A 25762-nucleotide genomic window follows, 5' to 3' on the forward strand; every position below is an offset into this window, starting at 1 on the left:
AACAGAAACACGCACTTGTCACCGCATGAAATGCTTACGGGTCGGCCCATGCCTGTGCCATCACTAGGGGGACTGTACAACGGTCCCTCTTTAGACATACTAGAAACAGAATTAAAATCATATGTAAAGCACCTAACCAAGATACATGAAGCTATATATTCACAGGAGAAAAAGAAGGAACCGGAGCAGAGACCAAAGGGGCCACGCCAGGTAATACCAGGGGACCTGGTCTATATTCGGGTGTTCCGGAGAAAGTGGGATCAACCAAGGAGAGAAGGACCCTACGAGGTGGCCGAAGCAGCATCAACAGCCGTCCAGGTGAAAGGAAGCAAGACGTGGTATCATCTCAACCACTGCACCAGGATCCCAACAGAAAGGAGGAAACAACCAGATAGAAATGAGGACCCAGAGGATGCTGAGGATGCTGATACACCAAACGGGGGCGCGACAGGAGAAGGAGCAGCGGAGGAAATCGTGGCTCCGAAAGGAAGCCAGGAAGCTAACAGACCAAGTGGAAGCCAAGAGACAACTGATACACCGCCAACTGCTCTCAGAAGAAGTAAACGAAGAGACAGGGCGGGAGAAGAAACCGGCCAACCAACAATATTCAAACCTGTGGGACCAGAGACTCCAGGGTGGGGGGAAAACGATATGCCTGATACTCCTGGTGATATGCCTACTGTGGCAGATATCTATGGCAAAAGCACAATACAATGGGACCCAGAAGTACACCCCAGAGAATGGGAACAATTCTTCCCTGGAATTGATGCCTACCCAGATGGGGAGCCAGGTGGATCAGAGGAGGGAGATCCACAAACTAAAGAAGGAACTACCCTTACAGGAGCCACTGAAGAAGAAAATATCCCAACAGAAGCTACTGAAGGAGAGACGAGCCCAACAGGAGCTGCCGAAGGAGAAACTACTCAGACAGCAGGAGGAGAAACTTCCCAAAGGAGAGAAGAGGGAGACGTTCCAAGGGCCGAAGGGCAAGGGACTTTTCCCACAATTGACTTCTCGACACTCACCCGGTCCCCTTGATGAACAATTGAATAGGGAAAAAAAGAGAGGAACCTGCCAAACAACCGGGTAGGACAAACAAGGTTAGCATTCCAGTCCCACCTCAGATCATAACGGAAACAGGAGAACAAAGATCGGTCGCAATATACAGGGTAAAACCCCTACCTGATGTCGCATACTATGGATGGACTCATCATCAGACGAAGGGAGAAGTGATTTGGGATCCGAAAGGATGTGACTTAACAATAACCAAAGAAGAAAATGAATGGGTGCTCAGCATAAATAACATTGAACCCGTTGAAGGAGAAGAATTTATAGTTGAACTGGCACGTACAAGACTGACTGAAGGGAGCAGTTCAACCACCATAAAAATCGAATTCACACCGGCACTCAATCTAGAGGTGCTTACAACGACTAGAACCACGACGACTGTGGCAGCTGCTGTAAACACCACAGTGGTCACCACCAGAGTACCAACTACTACTCTGGGTGAGAAATCCACTATACCTACAACGAAACCAAAAGCATCAGAAACAGGAGGGTTCTTTACTGACATTTGGAACTTGTTGACAAAACCCAACAGTCCACCTCAAGAGGACGACGCGGCTGAAACAGCAAGTATGTTAGAACCAGAACCGCTCAAGGACAAAACATTGGAAGAAGCGGTAAAGAATGATTGGTATAAATGGGCTAGGTATACGGCGGACAGACATAGAATGGACAATTGTATCTTGTGCAGCAAATCACCTTTGTCTGAAGTGTTAATAGTACCTGAACCTGCATCATTTGACAGTTGTGCTAATTGGAAAAATGCTAATTGCAATCCGGGAAAGTACCATATTCCTTTGTGTGACATTGATTGCAGAATGGCCTTGGGTAGTACTAGGGGTAAAACTATGTTAAATGAGACTGTACTGGCTAATAAGGAATGTGCTGCATACAACATTAAAACTGATTTAACTAGACCTCAGATAGACAAAAGTACTGTGGTTAAGGGAAAATATGAATGTTTCTATAACTATGGTATTGGTAGGATTAACGTAGGAAACACAACTGTTAAATGTGACACTATCTGGGTGTTAGAGATTGCGGGGATTCGCAAATTTGATGAGAAAGGATTAATTACCAATAGGAGGGGTTCGTGTGGCCACATCACTCAGGTTGCACCATCTCTTACTATGTTAAAAACCCAAGATAGAGGTATTGCTGATAGCTTTTGGATGTGTGGGAAAAACAAACTTCTGAATGTTCTTCCTGAAGAATGGACTGGATTATGTGCTTTAGTCAGAGCAGTCCAACAGGTTACCATCATCAAAACACCACAGGAGGAGCATGTTAAAACTAGAACTAGGAGGGAGTATGAATCAGATCCTAGAGTGTACCTTGATTCAATTGGACAACCCAGAGGTCATTGTATTCATCAATGTTATTGTCCGACGCTACGCGGAACATATCCCAGTCCACATGATCGAAGCAATCTTGAAGTGTGGAATCCGATTGGTCGGACCAGCGTTGAACAGATCTGAGCATGGGCGTTTCCTGTTTTAGTTTCTGTCTATAAGCTGGGAGCAACAAAATGGAGTCGTGGTCAGCTTTTCCGAAAGGAGGGCGGGGGAGGGCTTGTATGCGTCGCGGAAGTTAGAATAGCTTTTTTGATCTATGTTGGGGGGTTTGTATGATTCCCAATTAGAGGCAGCTGGTCATCGTTGTCTCTAATTGGAGATCATATTTAAGTAGTTGCTTTTCCCACCTGTGTTTGTGGGAGATTATTTTGAGTTTGTGCCTGTTGCACCTCTGTCGTCACAGTTTGTTGTTTGTTTGTAGTTTATTGTTTGTTTGGCTAAGTTTCACTATATAATAAAGATGTGGAACGATATGCACCCTGCGCCTTGGTCTCCTCCTTTGGATGAACATGACAGAATCTCCCACCACCAAAGGACCAAGCAGCATGCCCAGGAGTGGACATGGGAGGACATCCTGGACGGCAAAGGATCCTGGACGTGGGAGAAGATCCAGGCCGGATGGGATCACCTCCCATGGGAACAGGTGGAAGCAGGGAGGGAGGAATGACGCTACGAGCAATTAGCACGGCAACGACGGAAGCCCGAGAGACAGCTCCCCAAAAATTGTTGGGGGCACACGGGGCGATTGGCAGAGTCAGGGTTTAGACCTGAGCCAACTCCCCATGCTTACCGTGGGGAACATGTGACCAGTCAGGCACCGTGTTATGCGGTGATGTGCACTGTATCCCCAGTGCGCATTCACAGCCCTGTTCGCTCATTGCCGGCTCCCCGCATTTGCCAGGCTAAAATGAGCATTCAGCCAGGACAGGTTGTGCCAGCTCTACGCTCCAGAACTCCAGTGCGCCTCCACGGTCCAGTATATCCTGCACCGGTTCTACGCAGCAGGTCTCTAGTGCGCCTCCACAGCCCAGTACGTCCTGTGCCTCCTCCTCGCACTCTCCCTGGAGTGCGTGTCCTCAGTCAGGTACGTCCTGTGCCTCCTCCTCGCACTCTCCCTGGAGTGCGTGTCCTCAGTCAGGTACGTCCTGTGCCTCCTCCTCGCACTCTCCCTGGAGTGCGTGTCCTCAGTCAGGTACGTCCTGTGCCTCCTCCTCGCACTCTCCCTGAAGTGCGTGTCCTCAGTCAGATACATCCTGTGCCTGCTCTCCGCACTCGCCCTGAGGTGCGTGTTACCAGTCTGGCACCACCTGTGCCGGCCCCACACATCAGGCCTTCCTGTTCCAGAGCTCCCGGCGACAGTTCCCAGTCCAGAGCTTCCGGCGACAGTTCCCAGTCCAGAGCTTCTGGCGACAGTTCCCAGTCCAGAGCTTCCGGCAACAGTTCCCAGTCCAGAGTCTCGGGCGGCGGTCGGCAGTCCGGAGTCTCGGGCGGCGGTCGGCAGTCCGGAGCCTCGGGCGGCGGTCGGCAGTCCGGAACGGCGGTCGGCAGTCCGGAGCCTCGGGCGGCGGTCGGCAGTCCGGAACCTCCGGCGGCGGTCGGCAGTCCAGAGCCTCCGTCGGCTGTCCGGAGCCTCCGGCGGGGGTTCCCAGTTTAGAGCCTCCGGTGACGATCCACGGTCCGGTCCCTCCGGCGACGATCCACAGTCCGGGGGTGAAGCAAAGAACATTAAATCTCTGATGTATCTCTGGAAGGCAACCCTTGCTCGGATTTCGTCTACCTTGTTGTCAAGAGACTGGACATTGGCGAATAGTATGCTCGGGAGCGGTGTGCGATGTGCCCGTCTACGGAGCCTGACCAGAAGACCGCTCCGTCTGCCCCTTCTGCGGTGCCTTTATTTTAGGTTGCCGGCTGGGATCTGATCCATTTTCCTGGGTGGTGGACCAAACAGAGCATCCGCTTCGGGAAAGTTGTATTCCTGGTCGTAATGTTGGTGAGTTGACGTTGCTCTTATATCCAATAGTTCCTCTTGGCTGTATGTAATAAAACGTAAGATTTCCTGAGGTAACAATATAAGAAATAACACATAAAACAACAAAATACTGAATAGTTTCCTAGGAACGCGAAACGAGGCGGCCATCAATGTCGGCACCGGTCTTATTTATAGCAACCACCTACAAATAGTTGCAGTGGAGAGGTGAGGGGATGAAAGATGATCATCACGGTAAGAGGGCCAGATTTGGGAGTTTAGCTAGGACACAATCATGGCACACTAGATTGTGTGGTCTGTCATCTTTTTGGAGGGGAGAAGACAGGCAGAGGTCACATTACATAGTTCATGCTTCATATGTTTTCACCTTGGGGTTACTGCATGTTCATTCCTGTCAAACGTGCACATTCTTTGCTCGTGTCTGATAAGCAGAGTAGCAGCAGCGTGTATGATGATTGTGTCAGTGTGTGAGTGTGTGTGTTCGAACAGATGAAATGGCAAGAATCTGTCAAGGCTCACATAGAATAATGTGATTACACGCGGCAGTAGTTCCTGGTTTTGGGTTTTCATAATTGATTATTTGGATGAATCAGGATTGGGGCAAAGGCGGTGCGTAAACTGGTGTGGTGATTTTCAAGCCTGTGTGCGGATAATAAATGGTTTCCACTGGATTCCACAGCCACAAAGTCAAACTTGGCTATATCATTTTCTTTAGTTTTTTTGCCATGATAAACACTTAGCAAAAGGGAGGGCTTTGGTGGAGAGTTTCCATTTGCGAGGGAGGAGACTTTGCTTCCTTCCTATGCACGAAGGTAATCATAATTGTTAACGGAATTCCCTCCAGAAGTAAAACAGGAAATGGCAAACTTTCACGAGAAACCTCTGCGATCGAGGGTGGTGCAGTTGCCATACCAAACAGTGATGCAGTCAGTCATGATGCTCTCAATGGTACAGCTGTATAACTTTTGAGGACTTGAGGGCCCATTCAACCTCCTGAGGAGGAAGATGTGCTGTCACGCCTTCTTCACGACTGTGGGCCATTTTTAGTGCTTAGGGATTTAGACACAGGAACTTGCAGCTTTCGACCCATTTCACTACAGCCCCATCGATGTGGATGGGGGAGTGCTGTCCCCCCTGTTTCATGTAGTCCACGATCAGCTCCTTGGTGTTACTGATGTTGAGGGAGAGGTTGTTGTCCTGGCACCACACTGTCAGATCACTGACCTCCTCCGTGTAGGCGCTCTCATAGTCACCGGTGATCAGGCCTAGCACCATCGTGTCGTCAGCAAACTTGATGAGGTTGTTGGAGTCGTGCGTGGCCTCGCAGTCGTGGGTGAACAGGGAGGACTAGAGGAGACTAAGCACACACCCCTGTGGGGCCCCCGTGTTGAGGATCAGTGTGACGGAGGATATGCTGCCTACCCTCACCAACTTGGGTCGGCTTATCAGGAAATCCAGGATCCAGTTAGAGGGAGGTGTTCAGTCCCAGGTTCCCAAGTTGGGAACTATTACCAGGACGTGTTCTCAGAGCATGCGCTGACCAACTGGCAAGTGTCTTCACTGACATTTTTAACCTCTCCCTGTCTGAGTCTGTAATACCAACATGTTTCAAGCAGACCACCATAGTCCCTGTGCCTAAGAACACTAAGGTAACCTGCCTAAATGACTACCGACCCGTAGCACTCATGTCTGTAGCCATGAAGTGATTTGAAAGGCTGGTCGTGGCTTACATCGACACCATTATCCAAGAAACCCTAGACCCATTCCAATTAGCATACTTCCCCAACAGATCCACAGACGATGCAATCTCAATTGCACTCCACACTGCCCTTTCCCATCTGGACAAAAGAAGCACCTATGTGAGAACTCTATTCATTGACTACAGCTCAGCGTTCAACACCATAGTACCCTCAAAGCTCATCACTAAGCTAAGGACCCTGGGACTAAACACCTCCCTCTGCAACTGGATCCTGGACTTCCTGACGGGCCGCCCCAGGTCATAAGGGTAGGTAACAACACATCCGCCACACTGATCCTCAACACGGGGGCCCCTCAGGGGTGCGTGCTTAGTCCCCTCCTTTATTCCCTGTTCACTCATGACTGCATGGCCAGGCACAACTCTAACACCATCATCAAGTTTGCCAATGACACAACAGTGGTAGGCCTGATCCCCGACAATGATGAGACAGCCTATAGGGAGGTCAGAGACCTGGCCGTGTGGTGCCAGGACAACAACCTCTCCCTCAACGTGATCAAGACAAAGGAGATGATTGTGGACTCCTGGAAAAGGAGGACCGAGCACGCCCCCATTCTCATCGACGGAGCTGTAGTGGAGCAGGTTGAGAGCTTCAAGTTCCTTGGTGTCCCCATCACCAACAAACTATCATGGTCCAAACACACTAAGACAGTCGTGAAGAGGGCACAACAAAACCTATTCCTCATAAGGAGACTGAAAAGATTTGGCATGGGTCCTCGGATCCTCAAAAGGTTCTACAACTGCACCATCGAGAGCATCCTGACTGGTTGCATCACTGCCTGGTATGGCAACTGCTCGGTCTCCGTCCGCAAGGCACTACAGAGGGTAGTGCATACGGCCCAGTACATCACTGGGGCCAAGCTTCCTGCCATCCAGGACCTCTATGCCAGGCGGTGTCAGAGGAAGGCCCTAAAAATTGTCAGACTCCAGCCACCCTAATCATAGACTGTTCTCTCTGCTATAGCACGGCAAGCTGTACCAGAGCGCCAATTCTAGGTCCAAAAGGCATCTTAACAGCTTCTACCTGCAAGCCATAACACTCCTGAACAGCTAATCAAAGGGCTACCCAGACCTCTCTTTTACACTGCAGCTACTCTGTTTATTATCTTTGCGTGGTCACTTTAACTACCTACTTGTACATATTGCTATTGCAATTTTACTGCTGCTGTTTAATAATTTGTTCATTTTATTTTTTATTTTCAATTTTTTTACTTTACACTTATTTTTCTTAACTTCTTAATAAGGATCCAACCCTTTTTAAATTTTCGCCTAAAATGACATACCCAAATCTAACTGCCTGTAGCTCAGGACCTGAATCAAGGATATGCATATTCTTGATTCTTGAAAATATTGATATTTGAAAGGAAACACTTTGAAGTTTGTGGAAATGTGAAATTAATGTATGAGAATATAACACATTAGATCTGGTAAAAGAATCTGTATTTTATATGTACCATTATCTTTGAAATGCAAGAGGAAGTCCATAATGTATTATTCCAGCCAAGGCGCAATTTAGATTTTGGCCACTAGATGGCAGCAATGTATGTGCAAAGTTTTAGACTGATCAAATGAACCATTGCATTTCTGTTAAAGTTGTTGTATCAAGACTGCCCAAATGTGCCTAATTGGTTAATGAATAACTTTTCAAGATCATAACTGGGCACTCTCCTCAAACAAAAGCATGGTATTCTTTCACTGTAATAGCTACTGTAAATTGGACAGTGCAGTTAGATTAACAAGAATTTAAGCTTTCTGCCAATATCAGATATGTCTATGTCCTGGGAAATATTCTTGTTACTTACAACCTCAGGCTAATGTGATTAGCATATGTTAGCTCAACCAATCCCGAAGAAGTTTTAACAGTAATTAGACATTACACTAAAATATTTTTGTATAATCATGACCAAGCTTACAAAATATAGTGCTGGGTGAAACAGCCAATGTTTTTCACTGCAGAACATATGCTACTCTGTGATAATGGTAGAATAATATGATAATGTGGGTGTACATATCTATGTCTAAAATGTTATCCCAGGGCTACAGACAGTACAGACAGTACATTGGCACAAAAATTTGATCTGTTCTTTTCATTGCACTGTATCAACAGAGACAAAGTGCCTGTGTTGTCTGGCCCTCCATCCTTCATCACCTATCCACACCCAAACAATAAATCTCTATGGCCACACCCTACTACAAGTCGACCTGTGGAAGGGACAGCGATCCCGAAAAAGTTAATGTAATCATATTTCATTTCGGCTATTATTTAAATTTAACCCAGGACAAACATTGATAATACATAGAGGCCTAGTATTTCAAGCTTTTAATTCCCGTTTGTGGACAACTTAATAATGAATGTGTTGGATTCACATCTCCATCTCAACCAAAAATAATAGGACTAAGCCATTGGAACAGCTCTCCTTCAAATGTTGATATTTGCTTGCACTGACCAAACATAATTCAGTATCACTTTTTGCATTACAGTAAATAGCCTAATAACTTGTCGACAACAAGTATGTTGGATTTACTTCTCCATCTCAACCATTAATCTATAGGACTGAGCCAGTGGCACAAATGAAACAAGCTAAGTGTGACGACCCTCCCACTCTGTCTGCCCAATTCTTTCTCTTCGCTCTTGTTTTCCATAGTAGCATGTCGGTGGGCGGAGCTTGAAGGGTCGTCAACGAAATTGGACACACCTGGGCTCGGGTGTTTCCCGGGGATAAATACACCTTTCCTCCGCACATCGAGGAGACTCTCGCTACACAGACACTGTTGGTTTTTGGTTGTGGCATTTTGTGGCTTGTTTGTTTTGGCACCCCTCAAAACCCCTCATTATCACAATCTATGCATGCAACCACTCACTTACATTAATGACTACACACACCATTGTTACTTGTTTATAGTTTACTTCAGTTAATAAACATGTTTTTGTTATTCCTTGACCTCTGCGTTGGCTCCCTTTTCGTTACGGGTTACGAGCCGGTTCGTTATAAGGGGGGGCTGGTCTGAGATCATAAGGTTGGTTCCTAGACATTTTGGCGTATAGGATTTTGTGGCATGATGGATTCATGTTAATTGGGATGCGATTTGGTCGATATTCACTGTCTAGTCTTCGGTATAGTGTTCGGTATAGTGCCTTAGTGATTTTGGTTGTCTAGTGACGTCGTCAAACAGGTGCGTTACATGGAGAAGTATGCCAGTAGGCTTGATACTAGTGTCGTTAAGCTAACTGTTAAGTGTATTTTGTTTGTGAGAACGTGGAGTTAGTGTTAGTTTGTTTGTTTTTTTGAGTTGCGCTGTTTGGTAGGCCCAGTGTTGGTTGCCTTTTTGTTTGGTGAACTTGCAACTGCGGTGGATAGTTGCTTGTGTATTGCATTGGAGAGAAACATTGGTTAGTTTCCAGGCCCCTGCCCAGACAGGAAACTCCTGCTCTACTTACTGTTGGGATTTTGGTCCGAGCTGAGTACAATCTGCTGTGTACCTCAGTGGGAGATTTGGGTTGGGTAGTGCTATTTGCTACCCAGAGCTACAGTTGAAGTCAGAAGTTTACATACACGTAGGTTGGAGTAATTAAAACCCGTTTTTCAACACACGTTTTCTCGAGCGTGTTGTCCCATAGTGTATGCGCGTCGTCCAGGTGACTGACCACTGTTTATTTTGTGTCGTCCTGTTTTCTGTTCCCTGCTGTCCTCGTTTTCTTCTTTCCTCTTAAAGGATGCTTCCTGTGCGCAAAGATTTCTGAGGTCTGGGGAGGACGAGGTCGGCTGGGGCAGTAGGACAGTGTTAACCAGGGCAGTATTTTGTTTGTGTGGTGTTCCAGGGTATTTGGTGGTCCCTGGTTTTATGTGGGGGGGGCCCTCCCACTCTGTCTACCAAATTCTTTCTTTGCTCCTGTATTCTTTAATAGGATGTCGGTGGGTGGAGCCGGGAGGGTCATCAGCGAAATGGGACACACCTGGGCTTGGGTGTGTCCCAGGGATAAATACACCTCTCCCTGTAAACCGTGGAGACTCTCTCCCCACAGACACTGTTGGTTTTTGTTTGTGGCATTTTGTCTTGTTTGTATTGGCACCTCTCAACACCCCTCATTATCATCATCTATGCCTGCAACCACTCACTTACACTACTGATTACTGACTACACACACCATTGTTACTTGTTTATAGTTTACTTTAGTTAATAAATGTTTTTGTTATTCCTGCGTTGGCTCCCTTTTTGTTACGGCTATGAGCTCGTTCGTGACATAAGCAGTAGATACATTTCCTTCAAATGTTGCTATTTTGTTGTGTAGACAACCAAACACAATTCAATATTATTTTTGTAATACAATAGCCTACAGTGAAGGCTCTTACAAACGTTTGTAACAGTTCAACCTTAATGAGTAAAACATCCATAGCAGTTGTTTTGGAGCTGCCAGAGGTGGAACTGCGTTTGTGCTGTCAAAGCCAAAGTGGCCCTTGGCATTATACCTAAAGCAGACACTGACTTTGGCTACAGGGAGTCCCATTAATAGAAATCCCATGCAGCCTTGTTTACAAGTTCAATAGCTGGAATATGAACAGGGCCAGCTCCAGGCATAAGCGACTTCAGCCATCATTTGGGGCCCCTGACCCAATTGTGAAAATGTGCATGAAATGTTTTATAAAATTGCAAATTTTTCTCTATGCCGCATAGCAAAATGTGTAGAACTGCAGAAAATGTTTCTCTCCACTGTCAAGAAGGGGGCCACTAAACGTTTTGCCTGCTTGATGGGGGGGACCCCCAACCAAATCTTGCTTAGAGCCAACTCTGAATGTGAGATGTAATCTACACCTCGATTAGGATGATAAAAATCTTCATTTCGTTGAACGATTTTTCAATTTGAGCATAATTCTTTCTATATAGCCTACACTTTCTCGTTCTGAACTACTAACAAGAGTGAGGCTTTGTGAAAATGACCGAAAGAACAGCTGCTCACCGATTTGACAGCGCCAAAGCAGTTCCACCTCCAACACTGCCAAAACATCTGCTATGCGGGTGTCTGTTTTTTCCGGTTAACGCTTGATCTGATTGAATATAGCCATTTAAAAAATTCAATAAACCGATGCATAACAACTATCTCTGCGATGCTTTAGGTTGTATGATATTCAGAGACTGAGATTTTGCAAGTCAGATATATTTTTGGGACTTTACTTTAAATGGGAAGTCTGGCACTGTCAATTGAGCTATTCACTTACTGAAAACTGCACAAAAACAATAATGCATTTCGCTATTTTGATAGTCCTAGGTGTTCTGAATGAGAGATTATAATTGCTCATTTTACAATATTACAACATATTTGGTAGGAAGAATAACATCAAATATGGGTTGGACTAGATTTTTTTTCATAATTTTTATCATGAAATTGCATACCCAACATTATGTCATGTTAAACTAAGTAGAATTGTAGGAACTTAGCTTTAAAACAAATGTCAGGGCCACATTTCTGGTCCTAGTCCACCCCTGCTTGCACAATGTACTTTTAATGAAATCTCAACTGCAATTCAGCTCATTTGGTTGTACTATTCATTAGATGAAGCACAATGATAACACATTCCATTGTACAGATAAACAAAATATCTGTCATTGTTTTCTCATTTGAACTTTGTGCTAAGTGGTTGGAAGTGCAGTTATAACTCATTTAGTTGACAACCAAATGAATACCATTGGAATTTGGTTGTGTTTTTGGATGGTTGAAAGCATAGTGATAACACGTTGGGAATTCAACAAACTTTTGGCTGTCTTTTCGAATGGGTGAATGTAGGTTAAATTCTCATTGATCAACATCTCAACCAAATATCCCCCAATTGACCATGTTGAAATGACGTGTGCCCAGTGTGATGTCACTGCAACATACATGTTAATAATGTGTCAGCTATGGTGACAATTTACCTACAAAGGTTAAATGTTACTTTTTTGTTACATATTCCACCAATGCCACTATAATCTACTTTACCACAAATCATTAACATGTGGACATAATTGATGCAATGCTCTTTGGCTTTAACCAAATGCAAATTAACATTTTCACATACTAAATGTGAGACAAATGGTAACCTCTGGAGCATGATAAAGAAAAATCTGCAAGAAATGCTCTGGTTGTATGGAAATATACAAATATACAAACAAGCGATAGCTTGTTCTTGCACGCTGCAGATGCCAAGTTCCCTGCCAAGGTGTTGATGGAAAAGAACAGTACTATAATCCCATTTTAGGTGTGTTTTCCTGGGGTACAATGCCCGGAGTAATGACTCATCCCATAGAGGCTATAAAGTGGTACTTTTGTCAGTCCTACAGACTCTTACAATAGATTGAACATGCATAAAGTTGAGTGAAACTTAAAACAATGGAACCTGAGTCTGTGCATAAAATCCGAAAAACTATCAAGGAACTATGGACTGTTGCGTTTAATGAAAAGGACAGGAGATGTTCTTGCGAGATATCAGTGTGTGAGACAAAGACAGGTCTGTTCGGGGAGAATCTTGTCCGGGTGTCAAGCGAAAGATCACATTGTACCGTGAAGTTTCTTTGAAACTTGTTGTCTTAGTAACATAACAAGTACAGATAAATAGCCATTCTGTGTGTCATGGCAAAACTCACCTGTCAAAGTTAAGCTGTGTGTGTTGACTGACTGACTGACCTACCTGGGGATAATAGAAGCAGGTTTGTCTATGCTTTCAACCAGACGTTATTATGGGAGAGGATATCCATCTGTTTATAGTTGTGTGCAATTTTATATGCTTGTGCAGGCAGACACCATACATAGATGGGGGAGGGTGGAGTTGCACGACAATGGTTTATTTTCAATATTCACACAAGTACATATCTATCTATCCTCTTCCATCTCCTTCTGCATGCTAGCATCTGCCCTCAGGGTGTCAAAGTGGGTGGAGTAGCCCTGCTCTGCCCTACATGAGGTAATTACTACCTGTAATCCTCCCTTCTCTATTCCTCCCTTCTGCCTCTCCCACCCATGTCCTCCACCCTCCCTCCCTCCTTCCGCCATGTGCAGCATAAAAAGGGAACAGCGGCTGGGCCGTGCACCACATTCTCTCTCCTCTTCATCCCAGGCAGGCAGACTCCCTCTCAGCAGCCATGTCCTTCTCCAGATCTAGCATGTCCTACAGCAGCAGCGGTGGTGGAGGTGGAACCATGTCCATGAGGTCTGGAGGTGGCGGTGGAATGGGTATGGGTATGGGCTCCTCTCGCTTCTCCTCGATGGGTGGTGGTGGTGGAGGAGGCCGCATCACTGCCATGAGGGCCGGCAGTGTGTACGGAGGTGCAGGAGGCTCTGGGGTGCGCATCTCTAGCTCCTCGTTTGGTTCTGGCGGCGGAGGTGGTGGTGGCGGTTATGGTTTCGGCATGGGAGGGGGTGGTGGTGGCGGCGGTAGTGGCGGTTATGGTTTCGGCATGGGAGGAGGAGGTGGTGGCGGCGGTGGAGCCGACCTCCATGTGTCGGTCAACGAGAAGGCCACAATGCAGAACCTGAACGACCGCCTGTCCAACTACTTGGAGAAGGTGCGCTCTCTGGAGGCGGCTAACGCCGAGCTGGAGCTGAAGATCCGTCAGTTCATGGAGAGCAAGACGTCCCCCAGCGCTCGTGACTACTCTCGCTTTTACACTATCATCGCCGAACTGCAGGACAAGGTACGTGACATGTGTCCTAGATGGCAAAAGCACTAAATAATGACATCTCAGCATGTCAAAACATGGTAATGTCTGCAGAGTGACAATGTTATGCTTTGTTAGAGAATACAGATACATGGTACGCATGTCATCAGCTTGTTTTCCAACAAGTTACTTAGAGTGATATGAATATGACTTGCTAAATGACACACTTTTGTTATAATTGACTCAACCAAGATATTGCAACAAAGATAGATGCCTAAGACAGTATGCATATTTGCAGCTGAAGCATTGAAAATAAAGCAGATCTTTGAAGCCAATCATTCCTGTCTGTTAAGAGCCCCTAGGCGATTGCAATAGGTGCAATTTGTTTCTTTGTGTCATGCTTTACAATGTTCACAAAGACAACAGGTTCCCTGTAATGCTTCTATGGGCTATCATTTACAATGCAGCTGAAACGCAGAACTCAATGATTACAGTGTGGTATCACAGTTTGTGCGTACTGCATTAGTGTGAAATTCCCTGCATGCCCCATCCTGAAATGTTTTTCCATCCTCTACCTCTCAGATCCAGGCTGCCACTTGCTTGAATGGAGGCATCTATCTGAACATCGACAACGCAAAGCTCGCTGCAGATGACTTCAGAACCAAGTAAGTATATCCAAAATCATCCACATATACAGAACACTGCTGGTGCATTCCATATACCAAATGGAATAAGCCCAAATCTGTAAAAACCCTCTTACTGCTTTTTTACAGAATTTTGTGTTGAATCTATAAAAAAGGAAGCCAAATTACTTTACCGTTCCCCTCCACCATAACCACATAACCACCTCCCAACAGACATATCAGAAACTGGTGTTACTTTCTGTTATTTTCCAAAAACTTAATGGAATACTAGATTCTATAACCTCCTTCCTATTTTCACAGAGGAACACATTCAGGCAGTTCTTTGACCTAAGCTCTCTCTATCTCTCAGGTATGAGAACGAGCTGGCCATGCGTCAGTCGGTGGAGGCGGACATCGCCGGACTGAAGAGGATGCTGGACGAGATGACCATGGCCAGATCTGACCTGGAGATGCAGATCGAGGGGCTGAAGGAGGAGCTCATCTATCTCAAGAAGAACCATGAGGAGGTGGGTGTGGGCTGATGGAACATATCCATACAGTCCCTTAATGTATTACATCTATTGACCATGTCAACCTGCTATGGGTCTTCACTAGAACACCCCTGCTGGATTTCAAGCACATTTGTATCAAGCAATGGGGTTCAAATTTATAATGAAGACAGAGGGTAGCTCAAGTTGTTATCATCAGCAGAGGTTAGTCACTCACCCCTATATGTTTCTCCACAGGAGCTGCTGGCCATGAGGACGCAGATGACTGGACAGATCAATGTGGAAGTGGATGCAGCACCACAGGAGGACCTGTCCAGAGTCATGGCTGAGATCCGTGAGCAGTACGAGTCCGTTAGTGCCAAGAACCAGCGCGATCTGGAGGCCTGGTTCCAGACCAAGGTAGAACCTCTAGAACCTCTAAACTATGTTCATGGTGTAGATGTTCCTTTACTTCTAGTTGGTAACGTTGTCACATTCTATCATGGGTTTGTTTGATCCTGTGATGATTGACCATTGTTTTACAGACAGAGACGTTGAACAAGGAGGTGGCGTCCAGTACAGAGGTTCTCCAGACCTCCAAGTCAGAGATCTCAGAGATCCGTCGCACACTGCAGGGCCTGGAGATCGAACTGCAGTCACAGCTCAGCATGGTGAGTAGTAATTACAAACATCTGACCAAGGTCCACAGTTTAGGGGACATTACTTACACAACTTTCTACAACTTTCTTCAATAATCAACAGTTGACTCTTTCATGATTCTCTTTACCATCCCTCAAATATCTCACTTTCACCTGATCTCTTCCACTATCCCTCAAGTTGTTGTAGCCAGGCACCACTCCCTTACTATAGCTAACCTCTACCTTCCTACACATTCAATTACTAGAGCTAACTTTTTCAGTATGACTGTAAACATTCCAAATTCCAAACCTACTCCCACTGTTTTTGACACATCATCTCTATCTCTCCCGGCCAATAGAAAGGCTCCCTGGAGAACACTCTGGCGGAGACGGAGGGCCGTTACTCCATGCAGCTGGGACGCCTCCAGAACCAAGTGACCAGTCTGGAGGAGCAGCTAATGTCTCTCCGCAGCGACATGGAACGCCAGGGCCAGGAGTACAAGATGCTTCTGGACATAAAGACACGCCTGGAGATGGAGATCGCTGAGTACAGGAGGCTGCTGGACGGAGAGGCTAGCGGGTAAGGCAGGATGGGAAGAGGGGTGACAAGGGTCCTTGAAACAAGTGAAAATGTTTCCTTCAACATTTGACTTTATAAACAATGTTCATTTGAAGTTGAGCTTAATATGAGCCATTGTTACTTTTGACATGAATCTACTGGTGTTTGCCCTTTAATAGATACTTATTATGATCATAGATCATAGATGCTATTCATGGACTTCCCTTCCTTACAGCCTCGGCATCAGCTCCTCGAAATCTGGCCACAGCTCCTCCAGCTCTGGCCCCAGCTCCACCACCAAAGGCAAGGTGGTGATCGTCACAGAGGAAATGGTGGGCGGCAAGGTTGTTTCCTCAAAAGAAACCAAACACACCACATAAGGTCCCACACAAGCAGCGAGCACTGCAGCAAGCAATGGGTTAACCCCATAGAAATAGAATTACTAGAATGGGTATAGGAAATGAGAGGCCAGCACATGGAATATTACTGCTCTCCAGTGCTTTATTCATGCAACCTAAAATACAACATTTCAACATCTACAAAGTTTTCATCAGATGAAAAATTCCTGTCTTTGTTATCTGTGTTATTTGTTTAGGCCAGCTCTGGTTAACTCTAGTTTAAGATGTGCATTTCATTCTCCTATTCTTTCTAGAATGGCTAAAGCCCCTCAGACACCCATCATGAATTATTGACTTGAATGGGGATTTATTTTCTGGTAATTCTATTTCTATGGTTAACACCTCCAGAACAACACATTCTACTACATCTGGATGGAACACCAACAACAGACCCCATTGTGAATGTAATAAAGATGCTCTGACTTGCTGACACCATCATTCTGTCTTCAATGTCTTTCAACTTGATTTATCTGATCTGGCGTGCTCCCATCCATCTGACTATCATATAGGTTGTTATCTTTTGCACATGAGGCCAATTCTATGGTCTTGAGAAAGTATATGTGTCATTATGATCTTGAATAGTGTAATTTATGACATTCACTTGTACTGAGGTTAATACTAGGCAAAACAAATTGAAATATTGATAGTAGAAAAATGTCAGCAAAATTATATATTTCTATCTCTATTCAGAGTTATACTGTATGGAGGGTGTTTGTGGAGTCAACTGTAGGGTCAACTGTAGGGCTGTACACCATGTTTTAGTGGAAATATTTAGATTTGAAAACACTACATTTTAAATTAGATGCCAAGATGTATCTGCTATGACATCCATACTCACATGTTCATATAGTCAGTCTAGGATAAAGCATGAATATCTCTAAAACAAGTGAAACCATACAGTCCATTCTCATTCAACCACATAATCTTTATTGATGGTTCTGTTGACAAATTATTACTTGATCTCATCTACATCCACATCAAGGTTCTAGGTGTTCTCCATCATAATTACCATGTAGGTGTAATATTGCCTGTGTGTAGCTGGTGTAGAGGAGTCAGGCGCAGGACAGCAGATGTGAGTAATAAACATCATTTACTCAATTATTCAAAAATACAACGCAAATATGCGAGCCCACAATAACGGACTGTATTACAAAACAAACAATCACTCACAAACAACCATGGGGGAACAGAGGGTTAAATAATGAACAAGTAATTGGGGGAATGAAACCAGGTAAGACAAGGACAAAACAAATGGAAAATGAAAAGTGGATCGGCGATGGCTAGAAGGCCGGTGACGCCCGAACAAGGAGAGGGACCGACTTCGGCGGAAGTCGTGACAGTAGGTCTATGGAGGTAGCTGAGGTGCATGAGCCTCCTAATTTTTATACTGAAGTCAATGCAGCCAGAGGAGGACGGAAAATAGCTGTCCTCCGGCTACACCAGGGTGCTACCCTAGAGGGTCCTGTTGAGACTACTGTAGGTCTTCATTGCGAAGTGTGTTTTAGATCATCAGGTGTTTGGTGATGTGAGTATATGTAGTATAGTTGTATTTAAAAAGCATATTTTTAGAATTTTGAATTATTTAGTATTTTTCTGAAAATCACTGAGTAGCTCCTCTGAGGAGCCTCCCCTGTTACACAACTTCAGGCATTGGAGTTAGATGATGGTCAGTTCGCGTTGACAGATATGACTGTGGGAGACTTAGGAGATTTGGGAAACTCATACAAGGCTTGGAAAGTAGAGTGCTCTACTCACAGTGGTGGACAGCCATAAATCAAAATGCAGACCACGTATACACTACATGGCCAAAAGTATGTGGACACTTGCTCGTCGAACACATCATTCCAAAATCATGGGCATTAATATGGAGTTGGTCCACCCTTTGCTACTATAACATCCTACACTCTTCTGGGAAGGCTTTCCACTAGATGTTGGAACATTGCTACGGGTACTTGGTTCTATTCAGCCGCAAGAGCATTAGTGAGGTCGGGCACTGATATTTGGTGATTAGGCCTGGCTCGCAGTTGGTGTGCCATTTCATCCCAAAGTTGTCGATAGAATGTCATTGTATGCTGTAGTGTTAAGATTTCTCTTCACTGGAACTAACGGGCCTATCCCGAACCATGAAAACCAGCCTCAGACCATTATTCCTCATCCACCAAACTTTACAGTTGGCACTATGCTTTCGGACCAGTAGCATTTTCCTGGCATCTGCCAAACCCAAATTCGTCCCAGTGTTGGTGAAGCTTGATTCATCACTCCAGAGAACACGTTTCTACTGCTTCAGAGTCCAGTGGATCGAGTTTTACACCACTCTATCAGAAGCTTGGCATTGCTCATGGTGGTCTTAGGCTTTTGTGCGGCTGCTCAGCCAAGGAAACATATTTCATAAAGCTCCCGGCCAACAGTTTATGTGCTGACCTTGCTTCCAGAGGCAGTTTGGAACTCGGTATTGAGTGTTGCAACCGAGGAGAGACAATTTTTATGCACTTCAGCACTCGGCGGTCCCGTTCTGTGAGCTTGTGTGGCCTAACACTTTGTGGCTGAGCCGTTGTTGCTCCTAGATGTTTCCACTTCATAATAACAGCACTTACAGTTGTCCGGAACAGCACCAGCAGTGCATAAATTTTACGAACTGACTTGCTGGAAAGGTGGCATCCTATGGCGGTGCCCCGTTGAAAGTCCCTGAGCTCTTCAGTAAGGCCAATCTACTGCCAATGTTTGTTTATGGAGATTGCACAGCTGTGTGCTTGATTTTATTCACGTGTCAGAAACGGGTGTGGCTGAAATAGTCAAATCCACTAATTTGAAGGGGTGTCCACATACTTTTGGCCATGTAGTGTATGATAGATGATACAGTGATTCATGCATTCAGATGAATTTATTATATCTAATTTGATTGCATTGCCCTGGCACCTTGTTTGTGTGAACACGCCAATGCAAACTCACTAACTGACTGCACCCTTCTGATTTAGCATTTCTCAGAAAAGACCATAATTTCACAAACGTAATAAGACACGTGATAGCACTTGGGATTTGAATCCATTTCAACTAGTTTGAGGTCTAGAATTTACTGCTTTAGCATGTCTTCTTTTAGACATATTTGTTCATGCGAAGGGTGTCTGTTTGCTCCTACTTTGGGGACATTGTGTGTCTGGAAGAACCAGTTACAGAATGCCAATGGACAGGGGTTGAGTTCTGGGTGAATCTAGTGACTGTCAGTGGCTCTATGTGCTGTCGTGCTTGGCTCGGCTCTCTGTGACTGGGTTTTATTCAGCCACAAACAACCAGGAAATATGTTATGAATTATTAAAGGGCGAGGCTAAGGTGAGGAGGTATATTTTAGTTTTTCCAAACTTTAGACAAGTCTTAGGGCAACATTTATCTATTGTTATTTTTGGACTGAGGCTGGAGCACTCAGGAATACTCAACACCTCTTGGAAAGTAATTCTGGCATGTCTTTGGCATTAAAATATGTGTAATTCTTCCGCTAAAAAATAAAAAGTTTAACCTGGGCTTCGCTCCTTTCCTATTTATTTTGATCCTGACAAATTCCCCAGTTCCTGCTGGTGACAAGCATACACATAACATGATGCTGCCATCCCAACGCTTGAAATTACAAAGCGTTTCACCCTGTGTTGTGTTTTCAGAATCAAAATAAATAATGGAGCAACGCCCAGGTAAAATGTTAGAGGAAAATGGTAACCTCTGGAGCGTGACAAAAAAGATCTGCAAGAAATGCTGTGGTTATATGGAAATATTCAGATGCAAAGTTCCCTGCCAAGATGTTAAGGGAAAAGAACAGTACTTTAATCCCATCTGGGGTGAGTTTTTCTGGGGAACGATGACCAGAGTAATGACTCATCCCATGGGGGCTATAAAGTGGTAAAAGGAAGGAAAAACTACTTTTGTCGGTCCTGCAGACTCCTACAGTAGATGGGACATGCATAAAGTTGAGTGAAACTTAGGAAAATGGATGCATAAAATCAGAAAATCTATCAAGGAACAATCGACTGTTGTGTTTAAGGAAAAAAAACAGGTCTGTTTTGGGAGAATTTTGTCTGGGTGTCAAGCAAAAGATCATATTGTACCAGGAGGTTTCTTTGAAACTTGTTGCCTGGGTGACATAACAGGTACAGGTAAATAGCCATTCAGTGTTTCAAAAAATATGCTCAGAAAACATCTGTCACCTGTCACAGCATGTCAAAGTTATACTGTGTGTGTTGACTGATTAAATGACTTACCTGGGGATAATTGAAGCAGGCCTGTCCATGCTTTAAACCAGATGCCTTTACGGGAGAGGATTTCCATCTCTTTATGGGAGTGTGCACTTTTATATGTTTGTGTGAGTGCCTGCAAGCACCCTGTCGGCTGATACCACCTATAGAGTGAGATGGGGGAGAGTGGAGTTCCACAACAATAGAATATTTTCAACAGTTGCATATCCACACATACAGTACATATCTATCTATCCTCTTCAATCTTCTGCATCCTAACGTGTCAAAGTGGGGCGAGGAGCCCTGCCCTACATGTGGTAATTACTACCTGTTTTCAACCCTTCTCTATTCCTCCCTTCTGCCTCTCCCACACATGTCCTCCTCCCACCCTCCCTCCCTCCTTCCACCATGTGCAGCATAAAAAGGGAACAGCGGCTGGGCCGTGCATCACATTCTCTCTCCTCTTCATCCCAGGCAGGCAGACTCCCTCTCAGCAGCCATGTCCTTCTCCAGATCTAGCATGTCCTACAGCAGCAGCGGTGGTGGAGGTGGCACCATGTCCATGAGGTCTGGAGGTGGAGGTGGAATGGGTATGGGTATGGGCTCCTCCCGCTTCTCCTCGATGGGTGGTGATGGTGGAGGAGGCCGCGTCACTGCCATGAGGGCCGGCAGTGTGTATGGAGGTGCAGGAGGCTCTGGGGTGCGCATCTCTAGCTCCTCGTTTGGTTCCGGCGGCGGAGGTGGTGGTGGCGGTTATGGTTTTGGAATGGCAGGGGGTGGTGGCGGCGGTTATGGTTTCGGCATGGGAGGAGGTAGTGGTGGTGGCGGTGGAGCCGACCTCCATGTGTCGGCCAACGAGAAGGCCACAATGCAGAACCTGAACGACCGCCTGTCAACCTACTTGGAGAAGGTGCGGAAGCTGGAGGCGGCCAACGCCGAGCTGGAGCTGAAGATCCGTCAGTTCATGGAGAGCAAGACGTCCCCCAGCGCTCGTGACTACTCTCGCTTTTACGCTACTATCGCAGCCCTGCAGGACAAGGTACGTGACATGTGTCCTTGATAGCAAGAGCACTCAATAATGACATCACAGCATGTCAAAACATGGTAATGTCTGCAGAGCGACAATGTTAATCTTCATTAGAGACTACATTTACATGGTGTGCACTTGTCAGTTACTGAGAGTTATACATGACTATTGGAAAATGCTAAATTATGTGCATTTGTTATAATTGATTCAACCAAGATATTGCACCAAAGATAGATGCAAAGACAGTATGCATATATGCAGCTGAAGCATCGAAAATATAACAGATCATTGAAGCCTATCCTTCCTGTCTGTTAAGAGCCCCTAGGCGATTGCGAAAGGTGCAATTTGTTTCTTTGTGTCATGCTTTACAATGTTCACAAAGACAACAGGTTCCCTGTAATGCTTCTATGGGCTATCATTTACAATGCAGCTGAAACTCAGAACTCAATGATTACAGTGTGGTATCACAGTTTGTGCGTACTGCATTAGTGTGAAATTCCCTGCATGCCCCATCCTGAAATGTTTTTCCATCCTCTACCTCTCAGATCCAGGCTGCTACTCGCGTAAACGGAGGTATCTATCTGAACATCGACAACGCAAAGCTCGCTGCAGACGACTTCAGAACCAAGTAAGTATATCCAAAATCATCCACATATGCAGAACACTGCTGGTGCATACCATAAACCAAATGGAATAAGCCCAAATCTGTAAAAACCCTCATAATGTTTTTTATTTCATTTTGCGTAGAATCTATAAAAAGGAAATCAAATGACACCATAACCACACCATCCCAACAGACATATCAGAAGCCTGGTGTTACTTTCTGTTATTTTCCCAAAACTAAATGGAATACTAGATTCTATAACCTCCTTCCTATTTTCACAGAGGAACACATTCAGGCAGCTCTTTGACCAAAGCTCTTTCTATCTCTCAGGTATGAGAACGAGCTGGCCATGCGACAGTCGGTGGAGGCGGACATCGCCGGACTGAAGAGGATCCTGGACGAGATGACCATGACCAGATCTGACCTGGAGATGCAGATCGAGGGGCTGAAGGAGGAGCTCATCTATCTCAAGAAGAACCATGAGGAGGTGGGTGTGGGCTGATGGAACATATCCATACAGTCCCTTAATGTATTACATCTATTGACCATGTCAACCTGCTATGGGTCTTCATTAGAACACCACTGCTGGCTTTCAAGCACATTTGTATCAAGCAATGGTGTTCAAATGTATAATGAAGACAGAGGGCAGGTGAAGTTGTTACCATCAGGCAGAGGTTAGTCACGTCTTAATTATTTAAACTCACCCCTATATGTTTCTCCACAGGAGCTGCTGGCCATGAGGACGCAGATGACTGGACAGATCAATGTGGAAGTGGATGCAGCACCACAGGAGGACCTGTCCAGAGTCATGGCTGAGATCCGTGAGCAGTACGAGTCCGTTAGTGCCAAGAACCAGCGCGATCTGGAGGCCTGGTTCAAGACCAAGGTAGATCCTCTAGAACCTCTAAACTATGTTCATGGTGTAGATGTTCCTTTACTTCTAGTTGGTAACATTGTCACATTCTATCATGAGTTGGTTTGTTCCTGTGATGATCGATGAGTTATAGTGGTGTAATGTTCTTAAGTAAAAATGCTTTAAAGTAATACTTAAGTAGTTTTTGGGGTTTCTGTGCTTTACTCTTTATATTTTGGACTACTTTTACTTTTACTTCACTACATTCCTAAAGAAAATAATGTTCTCCATACACCTTATCTGACACCCAAAAGTACTTGTTAGATTTTGAATGGTTAGCAGGACAGGAAATTGGTCCAATTCATTCACTTATCAAGAGAACATCCTTGGTAGTACCCTATTGCCTCTGATCTGGCGGACTCACTAAACACACATACTTCATTTGTAAGTTATTTCTGAATGTTGGAGTATGCCCCTGGCTAAAAAAACAAATAATTTATACTTTAACTCTTAATACTTAAGTATATTTTAGAAATTACATTTACTTAAGTATGTTTTAAACCAAACAGTTGTAGACTTTTACTCAAGTAGTATTGTACTGGGTGACTTTTACTTGAGTCATTTTCTATTAAGGTATGTTTACTTTTAGTCAAGTATGACAATTGGGTACTTTTTCCACCATTAACGACGTATTCTTTTTTACAGACGGAGACGTTGAACAAGGAGGTGGCGTCCAGTACAGAGGTTCTCCAGACCTCCAAGTCAGAGATCTCAGAGATCCGTCGCACACTGCAGGGCCTGGAGATCGAACTGCAGTCACAGCTCAGCATGGTGAGTAGTAATTACAAACATCTGACCAAGGTCCACAGTTTAGGGGACATTACTTACACAACTTTCTACAACTTTCTTCAATAATCAACAGTTGACTCTTTCATGATTCTCTTTACCATCCCTCAAATATCTCACTTTCACCTGATCTCTTCCACTATCCCTCAAGTCGCTATAGCCAGGCACCACTCCCTTACTATAGCTAACCTCTACCTGCCTACACATTCAATTACTAGAGCTAACTTTTTCAGTATGACTGTAAACATTCCAAATTCCAAACCTACTCCCACTGTTTTTGACACATCATCTCTATCTCTCCCGGCCAATAGAAAGGCTCCCTGGAGAACACTCTGGCGGAGACGGAGGGCCGTTACTCCATGCAGCTGGGACGCCTCCAGAACCAAGTGACCAGTCTGGAGGAGCAGCTAATGTCTCTCCGCAGCGACATGGAACGCCAGGGCCAGGAGTACAAGATGCTGCTGGACATCAAGACACGCCTGGAGATGGAGATCGCTGAGTACAGGAGGCTGCTGGACGGAGAGGCTAGCGGGTAAGGCAGGATGGGATTGGATGTCTCCCTCAACATTTGACTATAAAAACAATGTTCATTTGAAGGTGACCTTACTATGAGACATGGTTACTTTTGACATGAATCTACTGCTATGTGACCTTTAATAGATAGTTATTATGATCATAGATGCTAACTATGCTAACCATCGGTATCCCTTCCTCACAGCCTCGGCCACAGCTCCTCCAGCTCCCACATCAGCTCCTCTAGCTCCGGCCTCAGCTCCGGCCCCAGCTCCACCACCTCCACCACTTCCACCACACGCAAGGTGGTGATCGTCACAGAGGAAATGGTGGGCGGCAAGGTTGTCTCTTCAAGTGAAACCAAACACGCCTCTTAAGGTCCCACACACACAGCAAGCACTGCAGCAAGCAATGGGTTAACCCCATAGACATATAATTACTAGAATGGGTATAGGAAATGAGAGGCCAGCACATGGAATATTGTTGTTCCCCAGTGCTTTATTCATGCAACCTAAAATACAAAGTTACAACTTGTACAAAATATTGGTAAGATGAGAAATTCCTGTCTTCCTTATCTTTGTTATTTGTTTAGGCCAGCTCTGGTTAACTCTAGTTTAAGATGTGCATTCCATCCTCCTATTCTTTCTAGAATGGCTAAAGCCCCTCAGACACCCATCATGGATCATTGACTTGAATGGGGATTTATTTTCTGGTAATTCTATTTCTATGGTTAACACCTCCAGAACAACACATTCTACTACATCTGGATGGAACACCAACAACAGACCCCACTGTGAATGTAATAAAGATGCTCTGACTTGCTGACACCATCATTCTGTCTTCAGTGTCTTTCAACTTGATTTATCTGGTCTGGCGTGCTCCCATCCATCTGACTATCATATTGGCTGTTATCTTTTGCACATGAGGCCAATTCTATGGTCTTGAGAAAGTATATGTGTCAGTATGATCTTGAATATTGTAGTTTATTACATTAGCTTCTGCTGAGTTGAGTTTAATTCTTTGCAATATTGAATTGCGGATAGAAGAAGTCTGATTGCTGTTATCACACACCGGCTTGTAGCCCATAACAAAGAGGGTGACAACATGGAGATAGTTAATATATATACTTTCGTTATTCCCTAAAGTAAACTGTATACCATTAACAATGGTGTGTGTTGTCAGTAGTGTAAGTGAGCGGTTGCAT

General features: G+C 44.9%; 1 protein-coding gene across 3 annotated transcripts; it reads left to right on the forward strand.

The window, feature by feature from the left end:
- The first annotated feature begins 13202 nt into the window (after window positions 1-13202).
- Window positions 13203-25391, forward strand: LOC115178695 (keratin, type I cytoskeletal 13-like). Of its 3 annotated transcripts, XM_029739969.1 has the most exons (8): window positions 13206-13828; window positions 14375-14457; window positions 14786-14942; window positions 15162-15323; window positions 15449-15574; window positions 15901-16121; window positions 16336-16371; window positions 24779-25391. In XM_029739969.1, exons 1-8 carry the CDS (start codon window positions 13277-13279, stop codon window positions 24933-24935), a joined length of 1494 nt encoding a protein of 497 aa, XP_029595829.1. In that variant the 5' UTR covers window positions 13206-13276; the 3' UTR covers window positions 24936-25391. The 3 variants fall into 3 exon arrangements, with proteins under 3 accessions (XP_029595830.1, XP_029595829.1, XP_029595831.1); XM_029739970.1 differs by lacking the exons at window positions 14375-14457; window positions 14786-14942; window positions 15162-15323; ... (1 more) ...; window positions 15901-16121; window positions 16336-16371 and adding exons at window positions 22288-22370; window positions 22677-22833; window positions 23071-23232; window positions 23905-24030; window positions 24357-24577 and having other exon boundaries at window positions 13203-13828; window positions 24764-25391; XM_029739971.1 differs by lacking the exons at window positions 13206-13828; window positions 14375-14457; window positions 14786-14942; ... (2 more) ...; window positions 15901-16121; window positions 16336-16371 and adding exons at window positions 21147-21754; window positions 22288-22370; window positions 22677-22833; ... (1 more) ...; window positions 23905-24030; window positions 24357-24577 and having other exon boundaries at window positions 24764-24935.
- The last annotated feature ends 371 nt before the right edge of the window (window positions 25392-25762 follow it).

Source organism: Salmo trutta, chromosome 38 (genome assembly GCF_901001165.1).
Source record: "Salmo trutta chromosome 38, fSalTru1.1, whole genome shotgun sequence".
In the NCBI taxonomy this organism is placed as follows: domain Eukaryota; kingdom Metazoa; phylum Chordata; class Actinopteri; order Salmoniformes; family Salmonidae; genus Salmo; species Salmo trutta.

Bases quoted from the DNA above. Each gene is read 5' to 3' on its own strand.
- LOC115178695 (XM_029739969.1), top strand. From the start codon at position 13,277: ATGTCCTTCTCCAGATCTAGCATGTCCTACAGCAGCAGCGGTGGTGGA. The intron at 14,458-14,785 runs GTAAGTATATCC...TCTATCTCTCAG, and splicing joins GCAGATGACTTCAGAACCAA to GTATGAGAACGAGCTGGCCA. The intron at 16,372-24,778 runs CTCCAGCTCTGG...CGGCCACAGCTC, and splicing joins TCGAAATCTGGCCACAGCTC to CTCCAGCTCCCACATCAGCT.